This window comes from Rousettus aegyptiacus, unplaced genomic scaffold (assembly GCF_014176215.1).
Source record: "Rousettus aegyptiacus isolate mRouAeg1 unplaced genomic scaffold, mRouAeg1.p scaffold_m13_p_5, whole genome shotgun sequence".
NCBI classification, from domain to species: Eukaryota; Metazoa; Chordata; class Mammalia; order Chiroptera; family Pteropodidae; genus Rousettus; species Rousettus aegyptiacus.
Window position 1 is genome coordinate 79,808,763 of NW_023416308.1, and position 13,490 is coordinate 79,822,252.

General features: G+C 42.7%; 1 protein-coding gene across 5 annotated transcripts in view; it reads right to left on the reverse strand.

Moving 5' to 3' along the window:
* Positions 1 to 13,490, reverse strand: part of FAM160A2 (family with sequence similarity 160 member A2) — a 31,426-nt gene that overhangs the window by 15,672 nt on the left and 2,264 nt on the right. For all 5 annotated transcript variants that reach the window (XM_016133516.2, XM_016133517.2, XM_016133520.2 and 2 more), the window contains exons 2-7: positions 5,792 to 6,120; positions 5,027 to 5,665; positions 4,531 to 4,689; positions 4,256 to 4,342; positions 3,883 to 4,050; positions 185 to 264 (exon numbers count right to left, since the gene is read on the reverse strand). In XM_016133516.2, coding sequence (XP_015989002.1) covers positions 185 to 264; positions 3,883 to 4,050; positions 4,256 to 4,342; positions 4,531 to 4,689; positions 5,027 to 5,665; positions 5,792 to 5,929 — 1,271 coding nt within the window. In that variant the 5' untranslated portion in view covers positions 5,930 to 6,120. The remainder of the gene's footprint in view (positions 1 to 184; positions 265 to 3,882; positions 4,051 to 4,255; positions 4,343 to 4,530; positions 4,690 to 5,026; positions 5,666 to 5,791; positions 6,121 to 13,490) is intronic.

Consider the following 13,490-nt stretch of genomic DNA (forward strand, 5'->3'; position numbering starts at 1 on the left):
GGCACAGGATAGATTAGGCAGGAAGAACTGAGACTAGGAGAACATCAGGCCAATGGAAGTATATAGCTAAGCCAGGCTCCAACAGGAAACACATGAAGAACCCCAATAAAACCCATTGCCCCAGCAATACACAAGGCCCTGAGTATACAGGATCAGCCATCCCTCAGCCCTGCCCCACAGATACCTGAGAACCAGCTGCAGCAGGACATCCTCACAGCTGAGGTTCAGTAGGGTCCTGAAGAGACTCAGAGAGACCATGCAGAGCTGAGGGGTGGGGGAGGAGGGAGGGAGTTACCATAAGAGCTCTCTACCCTCCAAGATGTTTACCATGTGGGAACCCCTGCCCCCACCAGCCCCAGGCCCAACCAACCACTCATAAAGAAACAATATGCACAGGCCTGGCACATAACTGTCATTCAAGTATTAAATAAATGATCACATGACTTTTGTGAGCAAAACTTCGCTATTCACAGATAGGAATGAATCATGTGTCAGATTCAATGTATTTCTATAAATCATACATATGTCAGCAAACTCTCTGGCTACATACACCAGTCAGCAAGAGGTTCCAGCAATACGCAAATGAAATTAATACCCATGAAAAGAGACCCTAGGAAATACTGGGACTTAATGAATGACTTACAGAAGACAACAACAGCATGATAACTAGGTGAATGCCTACCAGCAGACACTGTTGCAGCACAGTAGCTGAATCTCTACCAAAAAGAAAACTGAGGAAACCTAGAAGAATCCCAACTGGGAAGTGGGCAGCGCTGCGGACAGGAGTATGAGTCACCTCTCTGACACCAGTGTATATCTCAGAAGGTAGGATCAAGAAAAGCTCAACAGCAGCTGACGGAAAAAGGAAAAAACAGGTGGGTCCAAAAGAGTGGAAATCTTTTGTTTTAGAAAAGGAAGAAGAGTGGTTCATCTCTGGCTAGTTGAAGAGAACAGACATAGCTAAGCTCTCCTTCACTCCTCTGAATCCCCACCACAGCCCTTTCTCTATACTTCCCTTATAGCAAGTGTGTCAGATACCTTGAGCTCCCCAAAGACAACTATCGGGTCTTAGTCAAGGGCACTACCTGCATGATCTAGGAGCTCATCATTTACTAAATGATTATGGAAGAATTAAAATCCAGCTATAGTGGGAAAGAGACAGCAGTTCACATTTTGAAAAGCATGGATGTTTAGGAAGGTTTACCCAAAATTACCATTTTTAACTAGCAATGAAAACATTCAGACTCACTGAAATGTTGTGTGGTAGGTAGAAAAACACACCACCCCCCACCAAGATGTCCAAGTCCTAATCTCCAGAACCTATAAATATTTTACCTTGCGTGGTAGAAGAGACTTTGTAGACATGATTTAGGTTGCAAATCTGACATGGAAAGATAATCCTGGATTATCAAGATGAGCCCAATCAAATTACACAAGCCCTTAAAAGCAGAGAACTTTTTCCAGCTGAGTCAAAAAAAGAAAGAAAAGGAAAAAAAAGAAAGAAAAGATTTGAAGCATGAGAGGAACTCAATCCATTGGTGGCTTTGAAAATGGAAAAATGAGGCCACAAGTGAAGGATTTGGTTGGCCTCTAGAAGTTGGGAATGTTCCCCAGCTGACAGGCAGCAAGAAAATAGGAATCTCAGTTCTATCACTGAAATGAAATAACTTCTACCAACAACCTGAATGAGAAAGGAAATGGGTCTTCTCCTAGAGCCTCCAGAAAGGAATATAGCCCCGCCAACACTTTGATTTTAGCCTGGTGAGATCGTGTCAAGATGTATGACCTACAGAGCTGTAAGATAATAAATGTGTGTTGTTTTAAGTCATTATGTTTGTGGTAATTTGTTATGACAGCAATAGGAAACCAACACAGATAGTCAGGAACAAAGACTGGCTAGCTAGCATGGTTCACTTTAAGCCACAAAAATTACAGAAGTTACAAAGTCAGACGAACAGAATCAAGCTTAAAAGACCAAACAGTGCAAAGGAAAGCATCTGCACGGCCATCCTGAAACCAGAAGAGATCTGGTTCCTCCAAGAACCAGGAATCAAAAAGAAATACCCCAAGAACATAAAAGGCTCCTGAGTTCAGGGGACCAAAAGCAAACTGATAGAAATATATGCTAAGGACTAAAGATAATGACAAAGAATCAAAGAAGTTAGGATAAGATTAAGACAAAAGCAAGATGGACAGAGACCAGCACAGGAAAAACAAATTGACCCCAAGAAGGAAATTGACTGTCCCAAAATAACAAGACATTCCCTGAGGTTAGATATATGACCAAGTCAACTTCAGCATAATGAGAAATCAAATTTTTTTGACATCTATTCTCTATTGGTTTATACCAATAACTCCTAACCGACATGATACTCAATTATGATACTCAAGTATCATAATTACTTTTTGGAGAATTTTTTAAAATACACATGCCGTGGACCTACTCCTAAAAATTGTAACTTCAGAGATCTAAGGCAGAGTTTAGAATCTGTTGTCATAGTTATTGTCACTTTCAAATTCTGAAGTGTATGCTTCGTTTAGAAACACTGGTCTAATTCGAGTGACTCTATAGTATCTCATCTATATCCTAACTTAGCTTTTCAGAAACTTCACCTATACAAAACTTAGCTAAATTGGGAAACTTGCCTACCTGGAACCCAACTATAAGGTGCCTCGATTATCTAGAACAGTTTCCAGAACTCTCAGTGATCCAAGAATTTCTGTTTTAAACACAAAGACCCAGGGAACTTCAATTATTTATAATAAAAGAAAAAAATAAAACGGTTCCCAGAGCCAAAATAAATGTCGTAAAGTTCATGGCTAAACTAATGCTTTATTTCCCCCAGAAAGATTTCAGGTCTTTATACCTTGGAAACTATTTACTCCTATTTTATATATACATTTGCACTGGTTAAAATTCAAACTTCTTACCATGGTCTACAAGGCCATGCAGGATCTGAATCCCACCTCTCTACTTTCATCTCATTGCCTCCCCCGCTTGCTCACTACACCTCCAGTCACACTGGTCTTTCATTTCCTCTAATACATTCAGCTCTTCCCCAGCTGCTATCCTTTGCATGCTGCTCCCTAGACTGTTCTTCCACTTGCTCATCAACAGCTAACTCCCTCATTACCTTTAAGTCTCAGCTCAATGTCACTTCCTCAGACAGGATTTTTTTACCACCACCTTATTTTATAAGCACTCTGTTTGGTCTCTTCATACCAGATCACAATTTTCAATTATTTTAGTAATGTGTTTGCTTATCTCCCTCCTCTATAAAGGAAACTCCACGAAGTCAGCAACCATGTCTACCTTGTTTACCATTATATCCTCAGTATCAGAGAACAGTATTGTACATAATGAACATTCATCATAAATGTTCAAGAGGAAGGACTGTAAGTAGGTAGGTAGGTGGGTGGGTGTATGTCCCCAAGTTACAATAGTTTAAATGCAGCAAATCTAAAGGGGAGAAAAGGTAAACATACCAGTAGCGACTAGGTCAGCTATCAAAGCAGACACAAAAACCTGAAAAGGTAATATTGAGCCCCCAGAACAGGCCACAGAGCACTACACAGTTGACAAGAACCTCAAGCCTATGCTACAAATGTAGCACAATGGCAAAACCTATAGCCATAATGAGCAGCCAAAGTCATCCAGAAAAGGAAGCACCGTTCTAGAGTCACATATTGCGAAAGCAGGGGAATAGATTAAAATCGGTACCCAAAAATGGTTAAAAGTTAAATACAAGAAAGTAAATGCCACCGAACTTTAAAGTGATTGCTGGAGACAAAGGCCAAAGGGCAGTAACATCCTCCCAGAACACAAGTCAGGGAGAGATGATGGCTCACCCAGGTAAGCCAGGACAGAGGTAGGGGCCATACCCGGGAGTTGCTGCCAATACGGGCAACGAGGGTGTCAAGGATGGTGTGGGTATCATGCCGGTGTAACAACAGGAATCGCAGGAAGGTACGGAGCAAGGCAGGCTCTGAGATACTCCGTAGGAAAAGTTCCAGATAGGCGGTACTGGCGATCATCTCCTCCGCAGAGGTCTGGACGAAGGGAAGGGAAAGTTTGGAAATTTAGGGCTTCCCTGCACATATACTGAGTCATTTTCCCTGAGTTCTAAGGAGGAACCAGGAGCAGACAAGGAAAAAGGGAGGAGTACATAGCCCACTGTCTCCCATTGGTCTTGGCATTGAGGTTACCACCTGTCAGCCTAATCCCCTATTCCACCTTATTACCCATGACTCTCACCTTGTGCAGGGCGGGGCCCATGACAGGTACCAGGAACCCATTATGGATATAATCAACCAGCTGTTTCTGCACCAGAGGGTGAGCAACCTATAGGGGTACAAGAAAGAAGGAGGAGGATTGTGAAGAGGATCACTGTCTGGAAGGAAGTAGTATGGCACAGTACAAGTAGGCACTCTACACCCAAGAGGACAGAATAGAACTTCAGGACTATACCACCTCCCACCCCATCTCCCCCGATATCCAAGGGCGAGACCTCCTGGGAACCTTAGTCTCACCTGAATGACTGCATTGCAGAATTCCAGAGAGCTCATGAAGAGTGCAAGGGCTGGCACTCCCACCCAGTCCTCCCGTCGCAGGCAGTGCCAATCATCCCCTGGAACTTCAATCTTACGGGGCAGTGAGGAATACAGGGCACTCAACCCTGTGGCCAGCACCTGGGAGTCATCCCCAAGGATAGGTTACCAAAGGCTCAGACCACATAAAAAAGGGGAAACAGGAAAGCTACTGACCAAGAGTTTTGATTGAAGTACGGGAAGAGCTATTACTACAGCAGGTATTTAGTTACCCAATATGCCAAGCATCATCTTGGAACACTGGCCCATGAAGAGCCTTAGTACCTGCCCTACCCACGTAAGCCCACTCCAACTCTAGGCATGCTTTTAAACCCAGGAAGCTACTTCCTTAAGAGGGAGGCCTGGTACACAGGCCCTCCATATCTCTTGTCCAGTGTCCACACACCTTACCCTACCCCCCATCCCAGGAGGTGCTGACCGGGCAGAAGTAAGAGTGATCTGCGATGTAGCGGCCCACAGTGGGGCTCCCAGCTGACAGAGCCATAAGCAGGAGCAGGGCGTCACGAGCCTGCTGGCCCAGAGTACCCTCTCGATGGACGAAGGGAACAAGGCGAGAAAAGAGGAGGAGACGGGGGGCAGCTCCAGGTTCAGGAGGTGGCTGCAGGAAGAATTCAAGCAACGAAGGCTCCCGGGCCAGACACACACACAGCTGGCTGAGAAGTAGCACCAGGCCTTCATCCAGTGCTGGGCTACTGGGCACAGGACGGCCACAGGCATCCAGCAAGGTCAGCAGAGCCTCACGAACGGGACCATGCCGCAACAGTGGTTGGCGAGCTTCGCTCACCAGCATCTCAAATAGTTTCAGTTGCTCAGTACGCCGTTCCTCAACCCCATCTCCAAGCTCATCCCATTGAAGCTGCCATGCCAACACACGGGTTAACAGATCCTCGTGTAGAGCAAACTCCAGAAGGGGCCCAGGGGCAGCGGGGGCTGAAGGGACTGCACGATCCTCTGCCAGCAGTGTCAACATCTGATAAGTATGGTTGCGCACAGCACTGAGATCATCTGCACCCCCAGGAGCTGCCCGAGGGCCTTGCCGCTCCAGGATTCGCACCACCTGGAAACACAGGACAGAAGACAGAAGGAATTTAAGATAAGGTGACTAAATGGAATGTTGAGAGAACACAGGTTAGGAGGACTTGGGAAGCCACCAGACTAGGCCCTTTGTCATATTGTCTCCTACCTGAGACCAGTGATTCTTGAAGACCATGAGGCAGGTCTCAGGGTCAGCCATGACAGGGGTCTGCAGACTGGCCCCTTGAGGTACACGGTGCCCAGGGACCCGGGAGGCCAGTCTGCTCAGCCAGTTCATCCTCTCCATGAGGCAGGCTGGGCAGGGCCAGCGGCCAGAGGACCACACTCTGAGAACTTGCCAGCTGGAGGCTTTTTCCACTTATGTTTCCAGTCTGCTTCATCCGGTCTGTAGGAGCCAGTAGCTGGCCATGGAGCCAGAAGATATAACCGGCTGGAATGGCAGACCCAGAGGTTACTGACCAGTCCAGACTTGCAAATCTAATTCAAAAAGAAGAAGAGATCAACAGAAGTTTGCCTCGATCCACTCCCCAGAAGGAAGAATTCAGAACCGCCACTCCACTGAAAATCCTACATGCTATGCACACAGTCAGCATCTTAAACTTAACATAGCTAAAACACAACTTATTTCTACCACCAAATCTATTACTCCCCCAGCCTTCTCCAACTCAATAAATATCAACACTCACCTACATGTTCAGGCCAAAACCCGGGATATCATCCTCATTTCTTCTTTTCCTTACTTCCAATTTCCAGTTCATCGGCAAACTCTATCATCTATACCCTCAAAACACGTCATACTATTCCAATAGCTTCCAATCTGGTCTCCATGCTTCCAGCCCTACCCCCTCTGAGAGTCTATCCTCCACACATCAACCAGATCGGTAGTTTTAAAACCCAAATTACATTACATCTCTCCTCTGCTGAAAACCCTCCAGTGATTTCCTATCACACTAGTAATAATCCAAATCCCTTACCTTGGTCTATATAATCTAATTTGTATAACCTCCTACCATCCTCCTTATTTATACTTTACTCACAGACCTTTGTGAATTCTTCCAGTTCCCTCTGCCTAGAATGCTCTTCTCCTGATCTTCATGTTGCTCACGTCACTCAGTGCTTTTCAAATGCCATCTCCTCAGAGAGGCCTGACCCAACAATTCTAAATAGCACATCTTCCCACCTTCACTCTCTAGCTTCCTAATCCTACTTTCTTCTTAGCAGTTTTCACTTCTTGAAATTATCTATCTTCCCCACTAGAATGTAAGTTCATCGAGGGCAGGGTTTGTCTGTTTAATTTACTGTTGTATCTGCAGTACCTAGAGCAGTGCCCAAGGACTCAATAAATATTTGCTGAATGCATGAACAAATGAATAATGAAGAAACACAGTCTCGATCTGACTCCAGCCCTCTGAGGAAAAAATTTTGTTCTGCCTATCACAGGTCCCTTCCCTAGAAGTTCATCCAGTAGGAAATGGGCAAATAAACCCTTAACTGCCTGAATACTCTGAAGAAGTGGAAATCCAGGGCCAACCAAAAGAGCAGAATAATTTTCATTCTAAGGATACACTCCCATATACACACCTAGACCCCACTTCTGTCAGATACACCCAACACTCATTCCCGGGAACTTGACATGACACCCTCACTAGAGAAAAGGAAAAGTACCAAAACAGTTGTTGGCTCACAGTTCCTTCTCCAACACACACACCACCCCCTCAGGAGTATTGTCTTTCGAGAGTGTAAAAACTTCAGAGGAAAGGTGTGGTTCAGTTGTCCTTCCTCTTTATACTCAAACAAGGACTAAAGAAACCCAGAGACCTGTCAACAGTCCCACACTTTGCCATTGGGTTATATTAACCACCATTCCCTTCCACCCAGACACTCCTCACCATTACCAGCTCACAACTAAAGAAATGCAGCAACTATGCTTAAGGAAATCTTCTACAGCAGCGGTCTCTAACCTTTTTGGCACCAGGGACCAATGCTCCTATGAAAATCTAATGCCTGATTATCTGAGGTAGAGCTGAAGTGGTGATGCTAGCACTGGGGGGTAACTGCAAATACAGATGAAGCCTCACCCATGCACCTGGACTGCTCACCTGCCACTCACCTCCTGCTGTGTGGCCCGGTTCCTAACGGGCCATGGACCAGTATGGGTCTACAGCCCAGGGAGTTGGGGACCCCTGCTCTACAGAACAGGGGTAGTCTTATAAAGGGTGGAGCCAGTCCTAAATAGAAGACATGGCTCACTCATTAACTCAATGTACATCCATACTCATAAAAGTACTGGGCACTGTGCTATGTAAGCACTAGAAATATGAAGATGGATAAACAGCTAGGGGGAACATAAACAATAACAACAATAAATATTATAAACAGAAGTATTTACAAAAGTGTCATGGGGGCATGAAGGGAAAGCAACTAGTTCTGCCTGGGAGACTATAAGAGGATTTCAGGAAGGAGGTGATATCTGACTTAAATCTTTAACGATAATGTACTGATCAGAGAACAGAGGGAAAGGCCTTCTTCATATTAAAAACAGTATGTACAAATATATGGTACTATGAAAGAACATAACAAATTTGAAGAACAGTTGCAAGTTTCATGTGGCTTACAGACTATTTAGGGGAGAGATACGATATTGAGTTGAAGGGCAAATATGGGTGAAGGTTATAAATATCACTGAATATTATGCTAAGGAGTTTGGGTTTTATCTATTGACACCCTGAAGCTAAATGAGTTTTTTAAACAAGGAAATGACAAGATCAAATTTGCCTTTCAAAATACATCAGATGGAAGTATAAGGTGGAACAGAGAGATACATGGCAGTGGACAATTATAAGAACCTGTTTCAAAAGTCTATTTTAAAGAAGGGGAAAAAAGGATGTTATGACCTAATGTGGTAGGAGGAGGATTAGAAAAGATAAATATGAGATTCACCTCTATCTTAGCATGTCCCATGTGATACTGAAATTATCTACACTTGTTAATACCTCTGCCATTAATAATAACCTCCTTGACAAAAGTGACCATATAATTCATTCCTCTTTGAAATTCAGTGGCAACGTATTCAGTGGCAACTGGCATTCAAAAAAACTTGTAGAACTGAATGACGAATTAAAAATAATTATAACAGCTAACATATACTGAGCACTTACTATATGCCAGGCTCTATTCTAAGCCATACATATAGTAGCTCATTTAACCCTCATAAAAACCCTAGAGGTAACTATGATCTCCATTTTACACATGAGGAAATCAAAGTCTAGAAAGGTTAAATCGTCAATGTTAGGCAGCTAGTAAGTACAAGGCTGGGATGTAAAAGCAGGTAATCTGCCTCTGGATTTAACTTAATCATGAAATATAAACAACAAGACCTGATAAATTAATGGAGGATAACAGAAGATGATAATATGAAGTATAGGAGACTCAGTAAAAGATAATGCCATTAGCAGACTAGGAACATATAACAAAGGGAATTTTGTTTCAGAAAAGAGAATTAGTACATGTTAAGTTTTGAGATACCTATAGGATATCCATGTTGTCTAGTAAGCAAGTAAAATTATCATAATTGAGGTTAAGAGTGAAATCAAGACTAGAGATATAAGTCCAGGAGTCACCAGCTTATAAGTGGTAGATGAAGCTATGGAAGTAGATTGAATCATTTGAAGAGATCAGCAGATCATGAAAGGAGCTGAGGGTGACATCCTAGGATTTAGAAAAGCAAAGGAGGAGGAGTCTTTAAAGAAAACTGTGAAAGTAGGCAGAGATGGAAGGAGAAATCCAAGAAATTGTGGTAATCTAGAAATCAAGGGGGAAAAAGTGTCCAGTAACTGGAGGTTGCCCATAGTGTATACTCTACAGAGAGATTAAGTAGAATGGATATTGAAAATAGTCAGTTTTAGCACTCAAGTTTTAGATAAACTTAGGAAAGTAACTGGTTAAAGAATGACTAGGACCCAAAGATGGTAAGATGGAATTTCAGGAAATTCATAAATATAGGGAAGGATGAAATAAGACAATGGTTTAAAGAAACAGAGAGAGGTGACAGAGAGTCGACACAAAGAGTTTTTATTGTTTGGTAATGTTTTGCTTTAGGATGGGGAGCCTCAAGGGTGTTTGTCAAGTCAAGGGAAAAAATCTGAAGAAAGTAATATATTATGGGTAAATAAGTTATGGATAACTGACAGAAAAATAACGTATACTACATTCTCTAAGAAAGTAAGACAATAAAAAGTAAAGGGTGGGTGCCACTTCACATAAATCCAAAATCTGAAAGAAGGAAGCTAAAATCCACCACTACCACCCCCAGTCAACCTTCCCTCCCTCACTAACCCAAGAGAGTAGAGGTAGGGGGAGAAGAGAAGTGGTGAGAAAGTGATACAGCCACAGAATGGAGAATGAGTCCACAGAATGGATTCAGTCATTCAGTCATGCATACATGGTTTCCTTTAAACCATCTAACACAGTCGCACAGACTATTAGCTATCGGCAGCAAGGATGCACTGGAAAAGGTACTTACCCATCTGCCCAAATACTTACAGTCCCAGGTAGACATGGACTGGAAAAGGCAAAGCCAACAGCTAAGAGTCCTGGTAAAGTCTCCTGTTACTAGCCCTCTCATTGTTATTAACCTTGGGATACTGCATCATCCCATGTTGGATTCCTTAAACTCTGCCTATACCTCTGTCAACATTATACCTTTATTAAATTTTTCCCAAGCCTTATTTGTGCTATCTGCTACCTGTGAAGACCCTGACTGACACAAGAGAATTATTGTTTATAGAACATTTTCTCAATCAAATCACATTTGAAGACTGAAAACGAATAGAGGCCCTAAGGCCAAGCAAGAGAGACACAAAGAAGTGAGGTAAAACATGACTTCTGGAGTCCCTCAAACAAAGACTTGAATCTCAGCCCATGATTTTCCAATATGTGTGACCTTAAATAAATCATTTCACACATTGGAGCCTCAGTTTTCCGATCTATAAATTTCTCATGAAACAAGTATCGTTACTATTTTAAGAATTAAATAAGATTACCTGTGTAACACTCCAGGCATAAAACAGGAACTCCATAAATGACATTTACCTTTTCTCAATTCCCTCTCCTGATCCTGTTTGACCAAAGTGCCCTCTGATGAGATCTAATCTGCTCCAACATGTTCATCCTCACCACCTCACACTCATACCCCAGTGAGCTCCAATCTCAGCAAAGTAAGGCCTTAACACATCCAAAACTAAACTGTCTCCAGCTTCTAGAACTCAATTCCAAAGATTAACAAACCTACCTTGCAAAATACCTGGAATGCCCACTTCTATTACTGCTTGACTAACAAAGGGCACTACTCACAAACCCAAGGGGGACTGGCCTCCAGTATCTTTCTTCATCCCCACCCCATCTCTTTTCAAAGACCTGAAGGACAAAAGGCATGCTGGAATCAGTGTCTCAGAACCCGAAATACAACACTTAATCTGGGCCCTGCTCATACACTGCAGAAACATAAGAGAAGACCATAGTTTGGTGTCCCTTATCACCTAGTTAGACTCCCTCACTCCCTGTTAACCCTGCAAAGTTCAGAACAAGATAAAAAAAATATTATGGAATCACCACCCTATTACTGTGCTCCTTCCTTCCATAGCAAAGTCTAGAAAAAAAGTAGACCCCTTCTCAGATTTCCCTTCACACTCAGCCATAAGGAAAAAGATGAATGATCCTTCAGACCCACAAGTAGCCAAGGCCAGACGCTCACCTTAGGGCCCTAAACACAGCCTTGCAGGCACACTCAGCAAGGATGTTCACCACCCCTCAGAACAGCAGCACAGTTCAGGAAGTAGCTCAGCCATTTGTGAACCTTTGCCCTGGGAGAGGCAAAAAGAGGGAGGGAGCTGGGGGCAGAGATACACCTGCAACACCCACAGCAGACAAGGAGGGACCAGAATGACCTTCCAAGAACAGATCAGAAAAGTCCTAAGGTTTCTCTTCCTACAATGGCTCTTCCTAGGCAAAATGATTGGTGCTGATATAAGAGGCATGGATGGACTGCTACCCTAAATACTAAAAGTAGAAAGATCAGATTAAAACCTCATAGAAATATGAGAAATGGGAGGGAGGGGGACTACCTCAAAGGAGCCTACCAACCTAGAGCTCAGCTTACACATTTCCTCCCTCCTTGTCTATCCCTCAGCTATATGTATTAGACAAATGGGCTATCAGTATATGGTCTCCACTCACTCCCTCCCCTCTCCCCAGTACCACCTCTGCTTCTTACAGGGAATCCTTCTATATGACTCCAGCAGAGCCCTTGTAACTCACAATGTGAACCCCAATCACACTGTGACTCCCCTTTACAACAATGAATCCCCATGTCACACACAGCTATTTCTATCCCTGTTGGGTAAGGGTGACAAAGATGTCAAACAGGAGGTGACACTGAACTAGATCTTAAAGATGAAGAAAGTTCACTGGGCAGAGAAGAAAAGGCATTCTGAATAAAGGAAGCAGCTATTACAAAGATTGCAAGGCTCAAAAAAAGTAACAAGTTTGTTACAGAACTGTGAACAATTGATTCAAGCTAGAACACAGAGTAGGGAGCGGCAGGAAATGAAGCTGAAGAGATGAGTTGAGGCCAAATGATGCCATATTAAAGAATTTGGATGCTGTCCTACAGAATACAAGAGCCAAAGTTTTTAAGCAGAGGAGTTCCATGACCAGATTTGTATTTTTAGAAAGATCATTCTAGGGACAGACTAGAAGAGATCAAGTTTGAAGGCAGGAGATTGTTGGGGGCAGCAGGGAACATCCAGATGAGAGATGAGGGGCAAATAAACTAAAGCTTTTAACAGTGAAGATGTAGCAGTGGAAGTGAAAAGAAGACAACAGAGAAGAAAATGTATTAAGATTGTAGTGATTGATTAAATGCAAGGGGTGAATGGGGCAGAAAGAATGGAAGATGACACTGAAGTCCTTGCCTGGGTTGAGATGCGGCATATGATGCAAAAGCAGGCTTTCAGAGCAAAGACAATGAGTTCAGTTTTGGACATGTTAATTTTGCAATACCTGTGGAGATATATAGTAGATCACCAAACATACACAATTGGAACATAGAGATTGAAACTAGATATAAGAAGTAATCACCTCATTATATTTTCATATTGCACACTGTCTCTCTAAATTGAAATTATCTTTTCATATGTCCATCTCTCCCAATCAGATTAAGAATTCCTTGAGACCTCGGAAGACCATGTCTTATTTCTCTCATAAAATGTAAGCATCACAAGGATAGGCTATATACCAAAGAATTATATGCTAAAAGAATGAATGAGTTAATACATGCATGAATTTGTTCTCTCAGTTCTTGGTAGAATGCCTGCCACAGAACAGATATGGAATAAATGGTTACTACACACAGCAGTCCAAACATGTTTCCATCTCTACATCATCATTCTCATCTGTGTTTCATCTTAGATCTAACACTGAGCTATATGTCTTAAGTCAAAATCCATTATACTTAATGCACTACTATTTCAACAGAGTTCAGTATAGCAAACAACAAGCTTACCAAACCCGGTACTTTCTCCAGAATAACCAAGAATTTGGACAATCCTGAAGAATTTTCTGACATTCGACTAGTCTCATCCTATCACTATCACGATGTGATCTAAGTATTATGTGTGTATATTTGTTCCTGTGTCATTTCCACAATACTAAACAGAACCCTCATCCCTCAACTCATCTTTAATCTTTTAGAAATATAACAATTACAAATCATTAAAAATGCTTTTTGCCAATATAATGTCCTCCATGTCATCGCGACCCCTCCTACACATCACATACCTTTTAGTCCC